This window comes from Sceloporus occidentalis, unplaced genomic scaffold (genome assembly GCF_023333645.1).
Source record: "Sceloporus occidentalis isolate IW3139 unplaced genomic scaffold, rSceOcc1.0.p SCAF_2, whole genome shotgun sequence".
In the NCBI taxonomy this organism is placed as follows: Eukaryota; Metazoa; Chordata; class Lepidosauria; order Squamata; family Phrynosomatidae; genus Sceloporus; species Sceloporus occidentalis.
Window position 1 is genome coordinate 29,030,009 of NW_028316982.1, and position 12,653 is coordinate 29,042,661.

At 38.9% G+C, this 12,653-nt stretch overlaps 1 protein-coding gene and 1 long non-coding RNA gene across 23 annotated transcripts in view; one reads left to right on the plus strand and one right to left on the minus strand.

Annotated features, from left to right (window-relative positions):
- Window positions 1-12,653, plus strand: part of LOC149318086 (uncharacterized) — a 141,147-nt gene that overhangs the window by 83,845 nt on the left and 44,649 nt on the right. For 7 of the 18 annotated variants that reach the window (XR_016279976.1, XR_016279983.1, XR_016279986.1 and 4 more), the window contains one exon: window positions 189-307. The exons of 10 other annotated variants lie outside the window; for them this stretch is intronic. This is a non-coding gene — a long non-coding RNA (uncharacterized LOC149318086). Of the gene's footprint in view, window positions 1-188; window positions 308-1,460; window positions 1,532-12,653 lie in introns of all 18 variants that reach the window. One more of the 18 variants, XR_016279977.1, reaches the window with a different exon arrangement.
- Window positions 1-12,653, minus strand: part of LEKR1 (leucine, glutamate and lysine rich 1) — a 98,815-nt gene that overhangs the window by 49,076 nt on the left and 37,086 nt on the right. For all 5 annotated transcript variants that reach the window (XM_089508981.1, XM_089508982.1, XM_089508978.1 and 2 more), the window contains exon 7: window positions 3,559-3,640. In XM_089508981.1, the coding sequence (XP_089365107.1) occupies window positions 3,559-3,640 (82 nt within the window). The remainder of the gene's footprint in view (window positions 1-3,558; window positions 3,641-12,653) is intronic.

Consider the following 12,653-nt stretch of genomic DNA (forward strand, 5'->3'; position numbering starts at 1 on the left):
TTATTCCTGCAGATTATGAGCATTTTGCACTTGTGGTTTCCAGTGCTTTCTCCACTATAGTAGCCTTTTCTGTGACTACTGCTCTGTGGTAACTTTTTCTGTGTCTCCTATTTGACATTTACAGGTTGATACAGGTGTTTTTCACTTATCATTTGAGCTTCTCTGACCCTTCTGTTATGATTCTTTAGGATTTCCTGTTTTCACTATGGCTCTCATGTTTACTCTGGACAACTGGTTGATTTTTCCCCCCATTGTTGAATATTAAATTTTGGAGGAGAGAAGGGCCATGTGCAGCTGTTCCTTATCAGTAAGTGCCAGAAGCGTTGTACTCAAAAGTTGAAACATGATGCAGCCTTTGCCCTCGAACTTGCCATGCCACTGTGTATTCACTGTGTTTCTGCTGTCACTTTATCTTTTTTTTTCTTTTGTGTAAAGTGTTTTGGAGGTATCCTTTATCAATTTGCTCTTTTCCATCTCCAGAATGCTACTTTGTGTCTTGCACAGAATGACATACAGTATGATATAGTTAGAGTATTAGTATATAACAATGAAGATCCAGCTTCAAATGTCCATCATGAAGCTCACAGAATTACTTATGCCAGGAGACTGACAGGGGAAGCTTGTTCTTGTGGCTTTCATTTATGTTAGCGATGATATCCTTCTGGGTTGCCTTGCTGGAATGGAACTGGAGGACACTGTTTTAATGTGGCTTTGGTTCTTCTTCGAATCGATGAGATTCGAAGATGGTGTGTGTGGGGGGGGGGGGGGTCAAATCAAATGTTTTGCTGAAATAGAGATAAACTGCATCCACAGCATTTCCACCAACTAGTGATCCAATTAAAAAAAACATAAGGGCCATTTGGCAGGATTTGTTCTTGATAAGTTCCTACTAATCACTGCATTTCCATAAAGATGCTTGTAGACAGACTCCTGTATAATCCATTCTAATATTTTTCCTAGTATTGAGCTCAGGCTGACTGGCTTGTAGTTTCCTGAATCTTTTTTTCTTTCCCCTTTCTTTCTTTCTTTCTTTCTTTCTTTCTTTCTTTCTTTGTTTTAAAGAGAGGGACAATGTTTGCTTGTTTCCATTACTCTTAACACCTCACCTGTTCTCTAAGATTTCTCAAAAATGATGACAGGTGATTCTGCTAGTATGTCAGCTAATTCTTCAATATTCTGGGATGCAGTTCATCTGGCCCTGCAGATTTGAACTCATAAACTGGGTGATTTCTAACTGGTTCCTTATCCATCTTGATGTGCAATCTGGAGTACTTGCCAAGGTCACTACTGATGCACAAAAGAACACAGCTCTATTTCAGGGGGAAAACTTAAACAAAATAGGTACTGGGCTATTGTAATTGTCATGTGCTCTACCCCAGTAATTTGCTGAGTGCCGTCCAACTTGGAAGTCTTGTATTCTGGCACTATTTCTTGTTTAATTTTGGATTTTCTTATCACAGGGTTTTCGTGGAAAAAGACACTCAAATGAGATTTATCGAGCGTTTTTCTGCACAATACTAGTGTGTTAGCTGTAAGCTTTTGAAAGATTCTACGCCAGTGTCACCTTTCACTACTGCTGCTACCCAGTAGCTGTTTGGCAAATTTAATGTGCCGCAATAGCAAAAGTTTGCTTGACCTGGGAGATCCTACTAACAGCAGCATGACTGTCAGCATAACCTCTTGCCTCACAAGAGTATGCCATCTCACCAATTTACTGCAGCTTATTTTTAAGTAGACAGTATTGCCTAAATCCAATTGATAGTCTCTCCTACAGTAGAATCAATGGAAGTGATGAAAGTGTTTCTTACCAGGTTTTCACCGGTTTAATCAGTCTACTCTAATTGGCATAAACAATTAGATTCAGGTCTGAAGGAGTACACCATTATTATTTTTTCTTTTACTAGAATACCAAGGTCAACCTGCTAAAGCTGGATACAGAATAAAAGAATAGGTTTCCTATGAACATATTTTGAACCTAGTAATTTGTTTTCAATACTCAGCTGAGATCATTGTCCTTTCAGACAAGTCCACTACTGCATATTTTGCTGGTATTACTGTTAAACAATTGGAAATGTGATGATCATAATAAGATATCTCAGTATACCCTGCACCTCTTCTTCTAACCTCTAATCAGAATCCACTTACTCAGGGGCAGAAGGTTCTATCAAAAGAAGTATGCTCTAGACCATAAAGTTTCCTGCCACAATTAATCTGCTTAATGTTAGGGTGTTACATGATTTTTGGTTGTTTTTGCTACAACAGAGTAAAATGGCTATTCTTATGAAAGTTGTCGCAAAGAAAAGCACCAAACCCATGTAACATATTTTCTTGGAAATTAGCTGGTTTAGATAGGATTATCAATGGTTCTTGGCCAAGATGATATATGGAATCTCCATGCTCAGAGGGAATGAATACCAGCTATTAAGAAGCACCAATTAGAAATGACTTTTGCTTTCAAGCACGAGGACTTTCAGGAGGCACATGCCTGGCTACTGTGGGAGGAAGGATATTAGACTCAGAGCTTGCACGTTTTTGTTTTTTTTCCTTTAGGAATTAGTTTAAATCCAGTGTGTGTGTCCACCTGCATTTGTTGCCATTATAGCGGCAATTTTTAAAGAAAAAAAATCACATTTTATTCCCATTATTCAAAGGTAACTATGATAGATGTTTTTAAATTACTTTTAAAAAATCCACCACTGCTACTACCTGCTGGCCTACAGTACAATACACACATAAGTAGTGAGGCCATACAGCATCTGTACATGTGTGACTGAAAGAATTATATTTACACTGCAAAAGGTTTGAAATCATCTTTTGTTACATGACAGAGATAATATAACTAGATCATGCTTTAATTATGGCAAAATGGAAATAATAGTAAGTAACTAGTTACTTCCATGTTCTGGCTGGCCTAGGTAGATATTTGGTTTGATTCAGTGGGGCTCTTAAAAGAGTACTGTAATATTTCTGTAATATATCCACTTGTTGAAAAAGATTTCTTCCATAATTTCTGAATGCAACATGACAGAGATGCAACCTAAGTGACAGCATGCAGCCGCCCTTGTTTCAGCCAGATTGGGGCCACAGCAACCACATGCCACACCCCGATCTGGTCTTTTCAGGGTGCAAAAAGCAGCTCCTTTTTGCGCCCTGCAAAGGGTGAGATAGCTTGCCGGCACTCCTTCAGCACTGCGTCATTCGTACACAGTGACAGAGGAGCGCTGTGACACCGTGTGGTGTGGTGTGCGGTGTCCTGCCACCCTGGGAACGGAACTGGGGCATGCAGCATGGAAATTCTACGCCCTGACTCCGGCCTCATGCCAGCCCAAACAGCCAGTCTGAAGAGCCCCCTAAGTTAGATGCAGCACAACTAATAATCACCAAAACATTATAAAATACTTGCTATGTTTTACAAATTTTAACATAAAATTCGATGCTACTTTCTCAATCTTCTTTGTAGACTAACATTAACATTAAAGTATTCATTGCATCTTACATTTTAGCACATAATTGAAAGGAAATCAGGCAGAAAGATGTGAATAAATTAAGGCATCTTACATGAATAGTGCTTTGTAATTGCTCATTTCATCCACTGATTTCTGGAACTTGAGTTCAATTGTCTCTATTTCACTTGTTAAAACTGAAATGAGAAATTATTATTATTACTCTCATCATTGTTAATAATTACAGAGCTTGAGATAATTAATTACAGTTAGCTACTTGTAATTAGATCCTTTCCCCAATAAATAAGATACTGTGGTATAACATTTTAAGTTACTTTTACAGTTATAGCTTGTGGCCTCACTAAATGAGGGAGGAGAGTATTATGTGGTTCAAGTTCTGGTTCAAGTTGTGCTTCTTCCTCTACTATCGATATTGAGATAACAATGTGAGAGGAGAGTGTACTTTATTCCACAGTCTGTTTTTACTTACTTGGGAGAAATGGGAAAAATGTGTCTTTTTAAAAATGGCGACTATGGGCCTGAACAGACAGGCCAAAATAAAGCTGCTTCGGGTCACTTTGAAAGTACCGTATGCTGTTTAAATGATACACACATTTTAAGAGGGCAGAAGCTGTGTTCAAAGGTGATAGAGATGAATATACAAACTGCATGCAGTGAAAGGACAAATCAGCAATAACATGAGATAGTCATTCATTAAGTCCTAAACACAAAATTTCACAATCACTGCATACAGACTGCTAACAAATGTCATTTGATCATAACCACTGCACTGATTTAGCATGGCTATTTTCCTGTCATTTGAAATCATTACTGTGCGGATGACTATATACTATATGCAAATTTTAAATGTTGGATGGTTGTCCTCATCTAACATTTTGAGAATATTAGAACTAGGTATGTACACAGACAAATTTTGTAATCTAAATGATGGAAAAACACAAAAACAAAACGGTAATGTTGGAAATGAAAAGTTGATATGCAGTTAAAGAGGGCAAATGCAGGGTGACCAGATGTCATAACTGCCAAGGATGACATGTCACCACAAAATGTAGGACATTCAAGAAAAATGTAGGACATTACCACTGACTCATAAAAATATAAATTCATGTTTGTAGTCATGCTCAAAATTGAAGATATTTTCCAATTCCACCTGGACAGAAATGTAAGAGGTGTCCTGGAAAAGGAGGACATCTGGTCACCCTGGATAGTTTTCCAAAAATATTTTCTTTTTACAAGTACAGTGGGCCTGTGTTGCCAAATGATCACTTCAACTGATGAAGAAAATAAATTGCACAGACACCCTTCCACCCCAGGAAATAATCTCTCATATTTGGTTAGCACACAATGACTGCCAAAGGACCTTACTCCCTGCAGTGGTTATAGTGAAGCACCTCAAATTGTACACCTCAAAAGCCTGCTTGTTGGTGAAGTAATTTAATTGTTGCAGAGATGAAGAACAACTATTACAAAAAGTTCCAAAATGCCTAGACAAAACATAATGAGAAAAAATGGCCACAGTCCTTGGAAAATGCCTGGGAGCATGACATTTCAAAAGAACAATCATATTGTACTGTAGTACTGTGTGTAATTATGAGTGCATACTTTCTGGGTGGAAAATTGATATCTGTTATTTTTAACAATAACAACAACAAATAAATCAACAGCTGAAAGTCAACAAGCACCCAACAGCTTGTGTGGTTTATACCAGCATGAGCTTTTGTTGAGAGCTGCAGAATTTTGTTACACTAAGCTGACTCAAATTGCCATTTCAGTTTTGCATCTGCCTTATTAAATGCATGAATTCCTCAGACTAACAAAGGAATCTGATCCTCAAATTATGGTCATGGAATTTATCTAAAATCTCATGCCTTGGCGAAGCACACCAGGTGAAGATAATTCCAGGTATATCATTGAAGCAGCATCTTCTACCACAAGGAGGTGAATATTAATGTATTCTTGACAGCAGAATCCTACCATATATACTTGACTATAACCTCATATATAAGTCGAGGTCAGGTTTTGGGGGCAAAATTATGGGTTTTGATATGACCCATGGATAAGTCGAACGTGAAACTTATGGACATGTAACAAACGATCTAAAAGATGAAGCAAAGAAAAACAAAGCAAAAGAACTTACAAAATTTGAGTAGACATAACTGTTTGCACTTATACTAAAGGCTGGATAGATGAGATAATAGAGAGGGGTCAGTGCTCCCAGGTCAGATTATGCTCTTGCCTTTCACCAGGGAATGCTTCCTTTTTAAATAAGAATTAAAGTATACTACTTACATTGACCTGTGGAGAAGTTGATTCATGTTTTTTGGGGTCTATTTTTGACTAAAATTTCTAGACTTATACATGAGTATATACAGTAATTCAAAGATGTGCCAACTGTATGTGGTTACGAACAAGCACAAGCCTCCTGTGCAGTCTGAACTGGCTTTCTGCCTGCTGAACTGTCTTTATGGGAGCATCTTCTACAACTGATTTCAAAACTAGCAACACTTCTCAGTCAGCAGAAAAGCCAAAAAAGGGAGTGACAAAGGTACAGAGTCAAGGAGCAGCCAAGTCATCCCAGATCCAATCTTTCCCCAGCTCAAGGACTCAGCCTTTATGCCATCTTGAAGTTAAGCCAGGTGCAGGGAAACTTTAAGTACATAATTTCTAATAACCCTGGGAGGAGTTTGGAGTCGGCACTGCCAACCCTTGGCCAATTACAAATTAGTTAGCAGGATTCCAACTTCAAAAAGCCCACACTAACTTTCCTTTCCTGCTGCAGTGTTTGGAGAAACCTGCTTTGGGGAAGGAGACCTCAGAACAGTGATGCTACAACCAGAGGAAAGACTAGACATCTCATCTCACATTCCACGTCTCCTCTGCTTTAGATTCTTGTCTTTCTAACATTGCTTCTCTTCTTTCTCTCTCTCTTTCTTAAAAATGCATTGGGTCTCTATGCACATTTGAGTAGCCCCATAATTTTATAACACTTGGATTAGCAAAAGTTTAGTATGACTGGAACAGTGACTTCATTTGTTTTGGACTACAGTTCTCATAACCTCTTCCCATTGCCCATGTTGGTTGGGGCTTCTGGAAACTGAAATTCAAAACATCTCAAGGTTCAGAGATTATGTACCTGAATTACCTGTTACATAATGTTCAAGCTACATTTTATTGGTATTCAAAGTATTTTGTTTGATTTCTATTTCCAGAATGTGTCTTATATTGCTATTCAGATATAATTACCAGTATTTGAAAAAAATGATAAGGATGAAAAACCCATTATAACTTCTGTTATGTCCAAAAGGTATTGTCAACATTTCTAGCAGAACTGGTCACAGTGACCCTTCAGTTACAGCCCATGCATTGCAGAGATATTAACAGTTTCACACAATCACGCCAAATGTTGAGATAACTTTGAGTTGCATTTTTTAAAAAAAACTATCTTCTCAGGAAACCACATTTATGAAAAGAACAAAATTAAATGTAACAAGTAGGGGAGTTATTAAAAACAAAATACTACCAAAACAATTGCTACAATTACTTCAATAAAACATAAAATATAATCCAGTTGGAGAGAGCAATATATCATCAGTCAGTAAACATAACAGAAATCAAACCTGTTTACAATTCTATAGAAAATTATTGCAACGCATTAAAAGTCATTAATAAAAATGGGACAATAGTTTATTCCATGTTTTGTTCTGTCAGGATAAGCAACAGTAATGCAATACATTCTAAAACCCTAGAGAAGCACAGTTAATGATCTTTTATCTAAAATTGTTCTTTAAGGTGGAATGCAACCTCACAAAGTAACAAACCTACAAAGGGCACGAACAGCAAATCTGCAGATCACACTAAAAAGGGAGGGGTTGCTAATACCTCAAAAGAAATATCAGGACTCAAGTTGATCTTAACATGTTAAAAAAAATAATCCCAACGGAGATAAATATAAGACATGTACAAGATGATGATTATTAATATTATTATTATTATATTTATTTGTATCCCAAAAGTAAAAAGCGCCCAATTTTATCCACCTTCTGCACAAGTTAATGTTTGGTTAATGCTTAATTATCCTGACATCATCTGAAAACAATCCCATTTTTGCAAGATTTCCCCAGATTTAAATCCCATTTATCCACAGGATTTGGGCGCTTCCTTCCCATGTGATAAGTTCCTATGATTCTGTGAATCTATGCCCCTATCTTGTTTTTTAAAAAAACAAAAAAATTAGTCAAGGCAACTAACAAAAAATAAAATAAATTTAAAACAATAACTAAAATATAATCAATATAACCAGTGCATCAAAAATGTCAGTTATGAAGGTTAAATTTGTAGAAGACAGCAAGAGGAAGAAATTAAATGCTGTCTAAAAGCCTACTGGGAAAAGTCACATATACAATGGTCTCCAAATTCAGAGAACCAGAGGTAGGGCCAGACTAAACTTCTTTTTGTCCAACACTTTAATATGGTGCCACTACAGAAAAGCTCTGTCTTTTGTGTCTACATTCCCCTGCAGATAGAAGGGAAAATAATATGGATAAAATCTCAGGGATCATGGAGGTTTATATGGGTATTATAGTGAGCCTGCGCCATACACGGGCTTGTTATAAGCAGCTTTCAGTTTACGCTGAAGCCACCTGGGAAAGGGGAGAATATGCAGCACGTGCACACAGCCATGCGGTGAGCATGAGCCCCATTATATTCAATGGGGCTCGCGAATGGTGTGTGTGCGGCCACAGGGCAAGCACAAGCCCCACTGAATATAATGGGGCTCGAGCATACGTGCATTTTGCTTTACACAGGGGGGGGGGGGGGTCCTGAATGGATCCCCTTGCATAAAGCAAGGGCCCACTGTGTTATTCTTATTATTCTGTTTATTTATATTCCGCCTTCCTCCCAGTACAGGGAATGAAGGTGGGTAGAGACAATTCTTGTTATTTTAAGGTTCAAACAAAGTGAGCATTTTATTGAACAACAGATATAAGACCATGGACAGCCACATCCAATAGATGGATATAAAGGACATATTGTACTGTATAGCAATTTCCTTTGCATGGCTGACAGCAAAAGCTACAGATAAATCAGTAATACCAGCAGACATGCTTCCATTTTTTTCTTCTGTCTTACACTACAGATGGATGTCCCTAAAATGGTTCTGTGTCCTCCTCCAATGTGAAATTCTCTGCAGTACATACTTTTCAGATTACTTTGAAAACTAGAAGTACTTTTGATAAAAAGATTTGCAAAACAGTTTTATAACAAATTAACTCTGGTCAATATACAGTGTGCCCCCATCATATGTGGATGCGCCTTATGCGACTTCTAGCATACGCTGGAAGCCACACCGGAAGAAGTGGCGCTGCGCCCCAGAAAGAGTAATGAGGCGTGCACCCATGCTGCTGCGCCGCTGCAAGGACAAGCCCCATTGGCTTTAATGGGGCTTGAGCATATGCGGAATTTCCCTTATGCGGGGGGGGGGGGGTCCATAACGGATCCCCGCATAAAGGAAGGGACCACTGTATATTTGATAAGACATCCCATCAATGGCACTACCTTTTCATGGTGGTGGTATTGTGTGTGAGGCAAGAGGCTATGCTGATGGCAGCATTGATGCTGGTAGAGTCTCCCATGTCAGACAGGTTTTTGCTGGAGCCAGACTAAACATGCCAAACAGCTGCTGTGCAGTAGCAGTAGCGGGTGTGTGTGTGACACTAGCAATGGATCTCTCACAACAGTAGCAGCAGCATAGCTAATGCCTGTTAGTACTGCACAGGTGGAGGCACAGTAAAGCTCATTTTGAAGATCTTTTACCATGAAAGCCCTGTGAGGAAACAGTCCATAATGAAACAAGAGACAGTGCCAGAAGATGAGACTCCGAGGTCAGATGGTACTAAATGAGTTACTGTGGTAGAGTAGAGTAGAATATGAGTAGCACTGTGGCTAATGATACAACTAGACTCAAGCTGAAAGGACACTCAGCTATTGACATGCTTAGAAGTAAGGGGTCTTGGTTTTAAACAAGGAGATTTGGTGAATCTCTTTAGCAAAGTTAAACTACACTAAGGCAGAAGTTAGAACTACAACCAGCCCTCCAGCCATAACACATGTTTAGCCGTAAAGAACTGAACTCATTCTTCTTTTTAAAAAAGTATGCTTGTGCATAATCACATATACACAGGTATAGCTTCTGCAGGTTGGTAGAAAAATAGAGTCAGAGGCGCTATACATACTGGCCTAAAGTGCGCCCTCGTCACGTGCTAGGGGTTGGCCGAGGGTGCACCGCCCATATGTGCCTCACCCCTAGCACGTGATGAGTGCGTCAAAATGGCGGCGCGCTGTACACATGGGTGCCACCATTTTGACACGACGGATGCTTAGCGTCCGCACATCCTGGTGTCATTGTGACACCGCAAGTGCGCCATATGCACACTGCAGCATCACAATCGCGCCGCAAGAAGAACCTGCTTTTAAAGGGAGCAAGGGAGGCATGCAGTTTGTCAAAATCAAAGAAGAAATGGGCTGCCATTAATAGTGAGGAGAGATGTAGCAAAGTCTGATCGAATAATATCAGTAAGACTTCAAGGAAAACCCATCAATATAACCATAATCCAAGTTTATATTCCAACAACAGAGGCAAAAGAAGAAGAAATGGAAAGATTCTATACTAGAATCCAAGAGGAATCGATCACACCAAAACAGGATGTCGTGTTAATCATAGGTAACTGGAATGCAAAAATAGGAAACAGAGAAGAAGCAAAGTTCACAGGAAAATTTGTCCTAGAATCAAAAAACAACTGAGGACTACAGAGAACACCAGGGGGGTGTAGGAAGGACAAGGCTGCTGTATTTGCTACTGCCTTGGACCTCTGCTTCCCTCAGAGGTCTTGCTTTCGGCAGGACTGAAGCCCTCACTCAGCAGGTACTGAACTCCACCCAGAACAGCTGCCTTGCCTGGCTGAGCTATAAAAACAGGACTTCGAGGGAGGCCTTACCAAACAACACCCAGCAGAGAGACTGAGGACCACAGAGGCCATCAGGAGGTTGTAGGAAGGAAGAGGATGCGGTGTTTGCTACTATCTTGGACCTCTGTTTCCCTCAGTAGTCTAGCTCTTTGCAGGACTGAAGCCATGATTCAGAAGGCACTGCTCTTTACACTTGCATTTTATTCTTGCACTGGGTATAGACGGCAAAGGTTTGCCCTTTTGCTGGACAGAAACAAGGGTCTGTTACCTGCTTTACCTCCTCAGCCTCAGAGGGAGAGAAGAAAGGCTGGACCTGATTCCCTTCCCCACTGCCATTCCCTTCTCCTTTTGTGTCATGTCTTTTTAGATTGTAAGCCTGAGGGTAGGGAACCATTTAATTAGCCATTTTGTAAGCCACTCTAAGAGCCCTTGTGGCTGAAGAGTAGGGTACAAATACTCCAAATAAATAAATAAAACAAATGAAGTAAAAGATAGATTGAATTTTAAGAGACAAATTGTTTGTTCATCAGACACACATTTCTCAAGCAATCCAAGAAGGGACTGTATACATGGGCATCACCTGGTGGTCAGTACAGAAATCAAATAGAGTATGTAATTGGAAGCAAAAGATGCAGAAGCTATACTCTCTGCAAAACAAGATCAGGCACAGAATATGAACTACTAATACCCCCCTCCCCCCAAAAATAGAATAAAGCTAAAGGAGAACATTAAAGCAACCATCTTGCCAAAATAGAACCCGAAGAACATTCCTGTAGAATTTTAACATAATGTGAAAAATAAATTTGCACTATTAAGTTTAATTGACCAGAAGCCAGGGACACTGTCTGAGAGAAATGCAAAAAACCCCACTATCTGTATTCAAAAAGAAAAAGAAGCCTCAATGGATGACAGACGAAACTCTTCAATCTGTTAAGGACAGATGAGAAGCAGAAGGTGACAGAAATAGAGTCGGAACCCTGAATGAAATTTCAACAACTTGTGTGCAGAGACAAGAGAACTACTATAATCATCAGTGCAGAAAAACAGAAGGTGACAACAAAAAAGGAGGATTGCGAGACTTCTTTCCCACGATCCAAAAAATGAAAGGGTCATTTAAACCAAGAGTAGGAATGCTCTATAACCAGCCGTAGAATATGTTACATGACCAAGGAGAAATAAAAAGAAGATGGAAACAGTGAATGGAATGAAAGGGACGAAAGAGATGGCAGATTCATTTGAGAAAGAATTATGTGAAGATGAACCTTCAAAGTGAAGACTCAATCAAGGAAACCACATCCCTGAGTCTGCAAGACATGAGTAGGACTACTGATCATACAGTAACTTGGGAGGTCTCTTATTCATGGTGTCACCGTAAGTTGAAGTCAACATGATGGCAGTTAACAAACACGATATGCATTTTCATTTGCTGAGCTCTTTCTTGGGAAAAATAGGAATTAAGTTTACTGGGGGCGATTCCTTCCTAGATGTTTGGTTATAATGTCTTTCTGTTTATTAAAAATAAGAGAGCACTCACAACCTTCTGGGGGATATAGAAATTCAGTTTACTAATTATCTGGTCATACTGACCTCTAAAAATAGAAAGACAGATTAGGGACAAAATCAGCATTTTTAAGCATGAATACTTAAAATTACTTCAGTAAGAACAAAACATACATTTATTAATATACCAATTTTAGATTATATTAGCTTTAACTTGTACTTCATTGCCTATTACACTTATCACTTTTAATAAAATGTACTGAGTGTTAGAACCACAGGAAGTACTATATCATAGGTTCATTAGACAACTGCTAGAACATTTTTCAAGGAGTGCTCATAATGTTAGTGTTATTATAATATAATTATTATAATCATAATATTGCAGGAAGTAAACACACTTTGCCATGGGATGAGAATAAGAATGAGCTGACTAGGAAGGACTGTAGATCTCATTCTTTTGCCTGTTTTCCTTATGGCAAGATGAAATAAAAGATTATCTATCCTTCTGGAAAGGAGAGGAAGAAGGCAAAAGACAGCAACTTTCAAAAGGCAGAAGTCATAGCACTTTTGGTCTGGAACACAATTTTTGACTGGATAGTTGATAGGTTGCTTTAGAATTAAGAAATTAAGCTGCTGCTCTGGGAGCAAAATGACTGGACTAAACAGACAACTTTATTTCTTCTACAACCTGTTGGGAAAACCATCAAGTGATAATGTAGCTTTC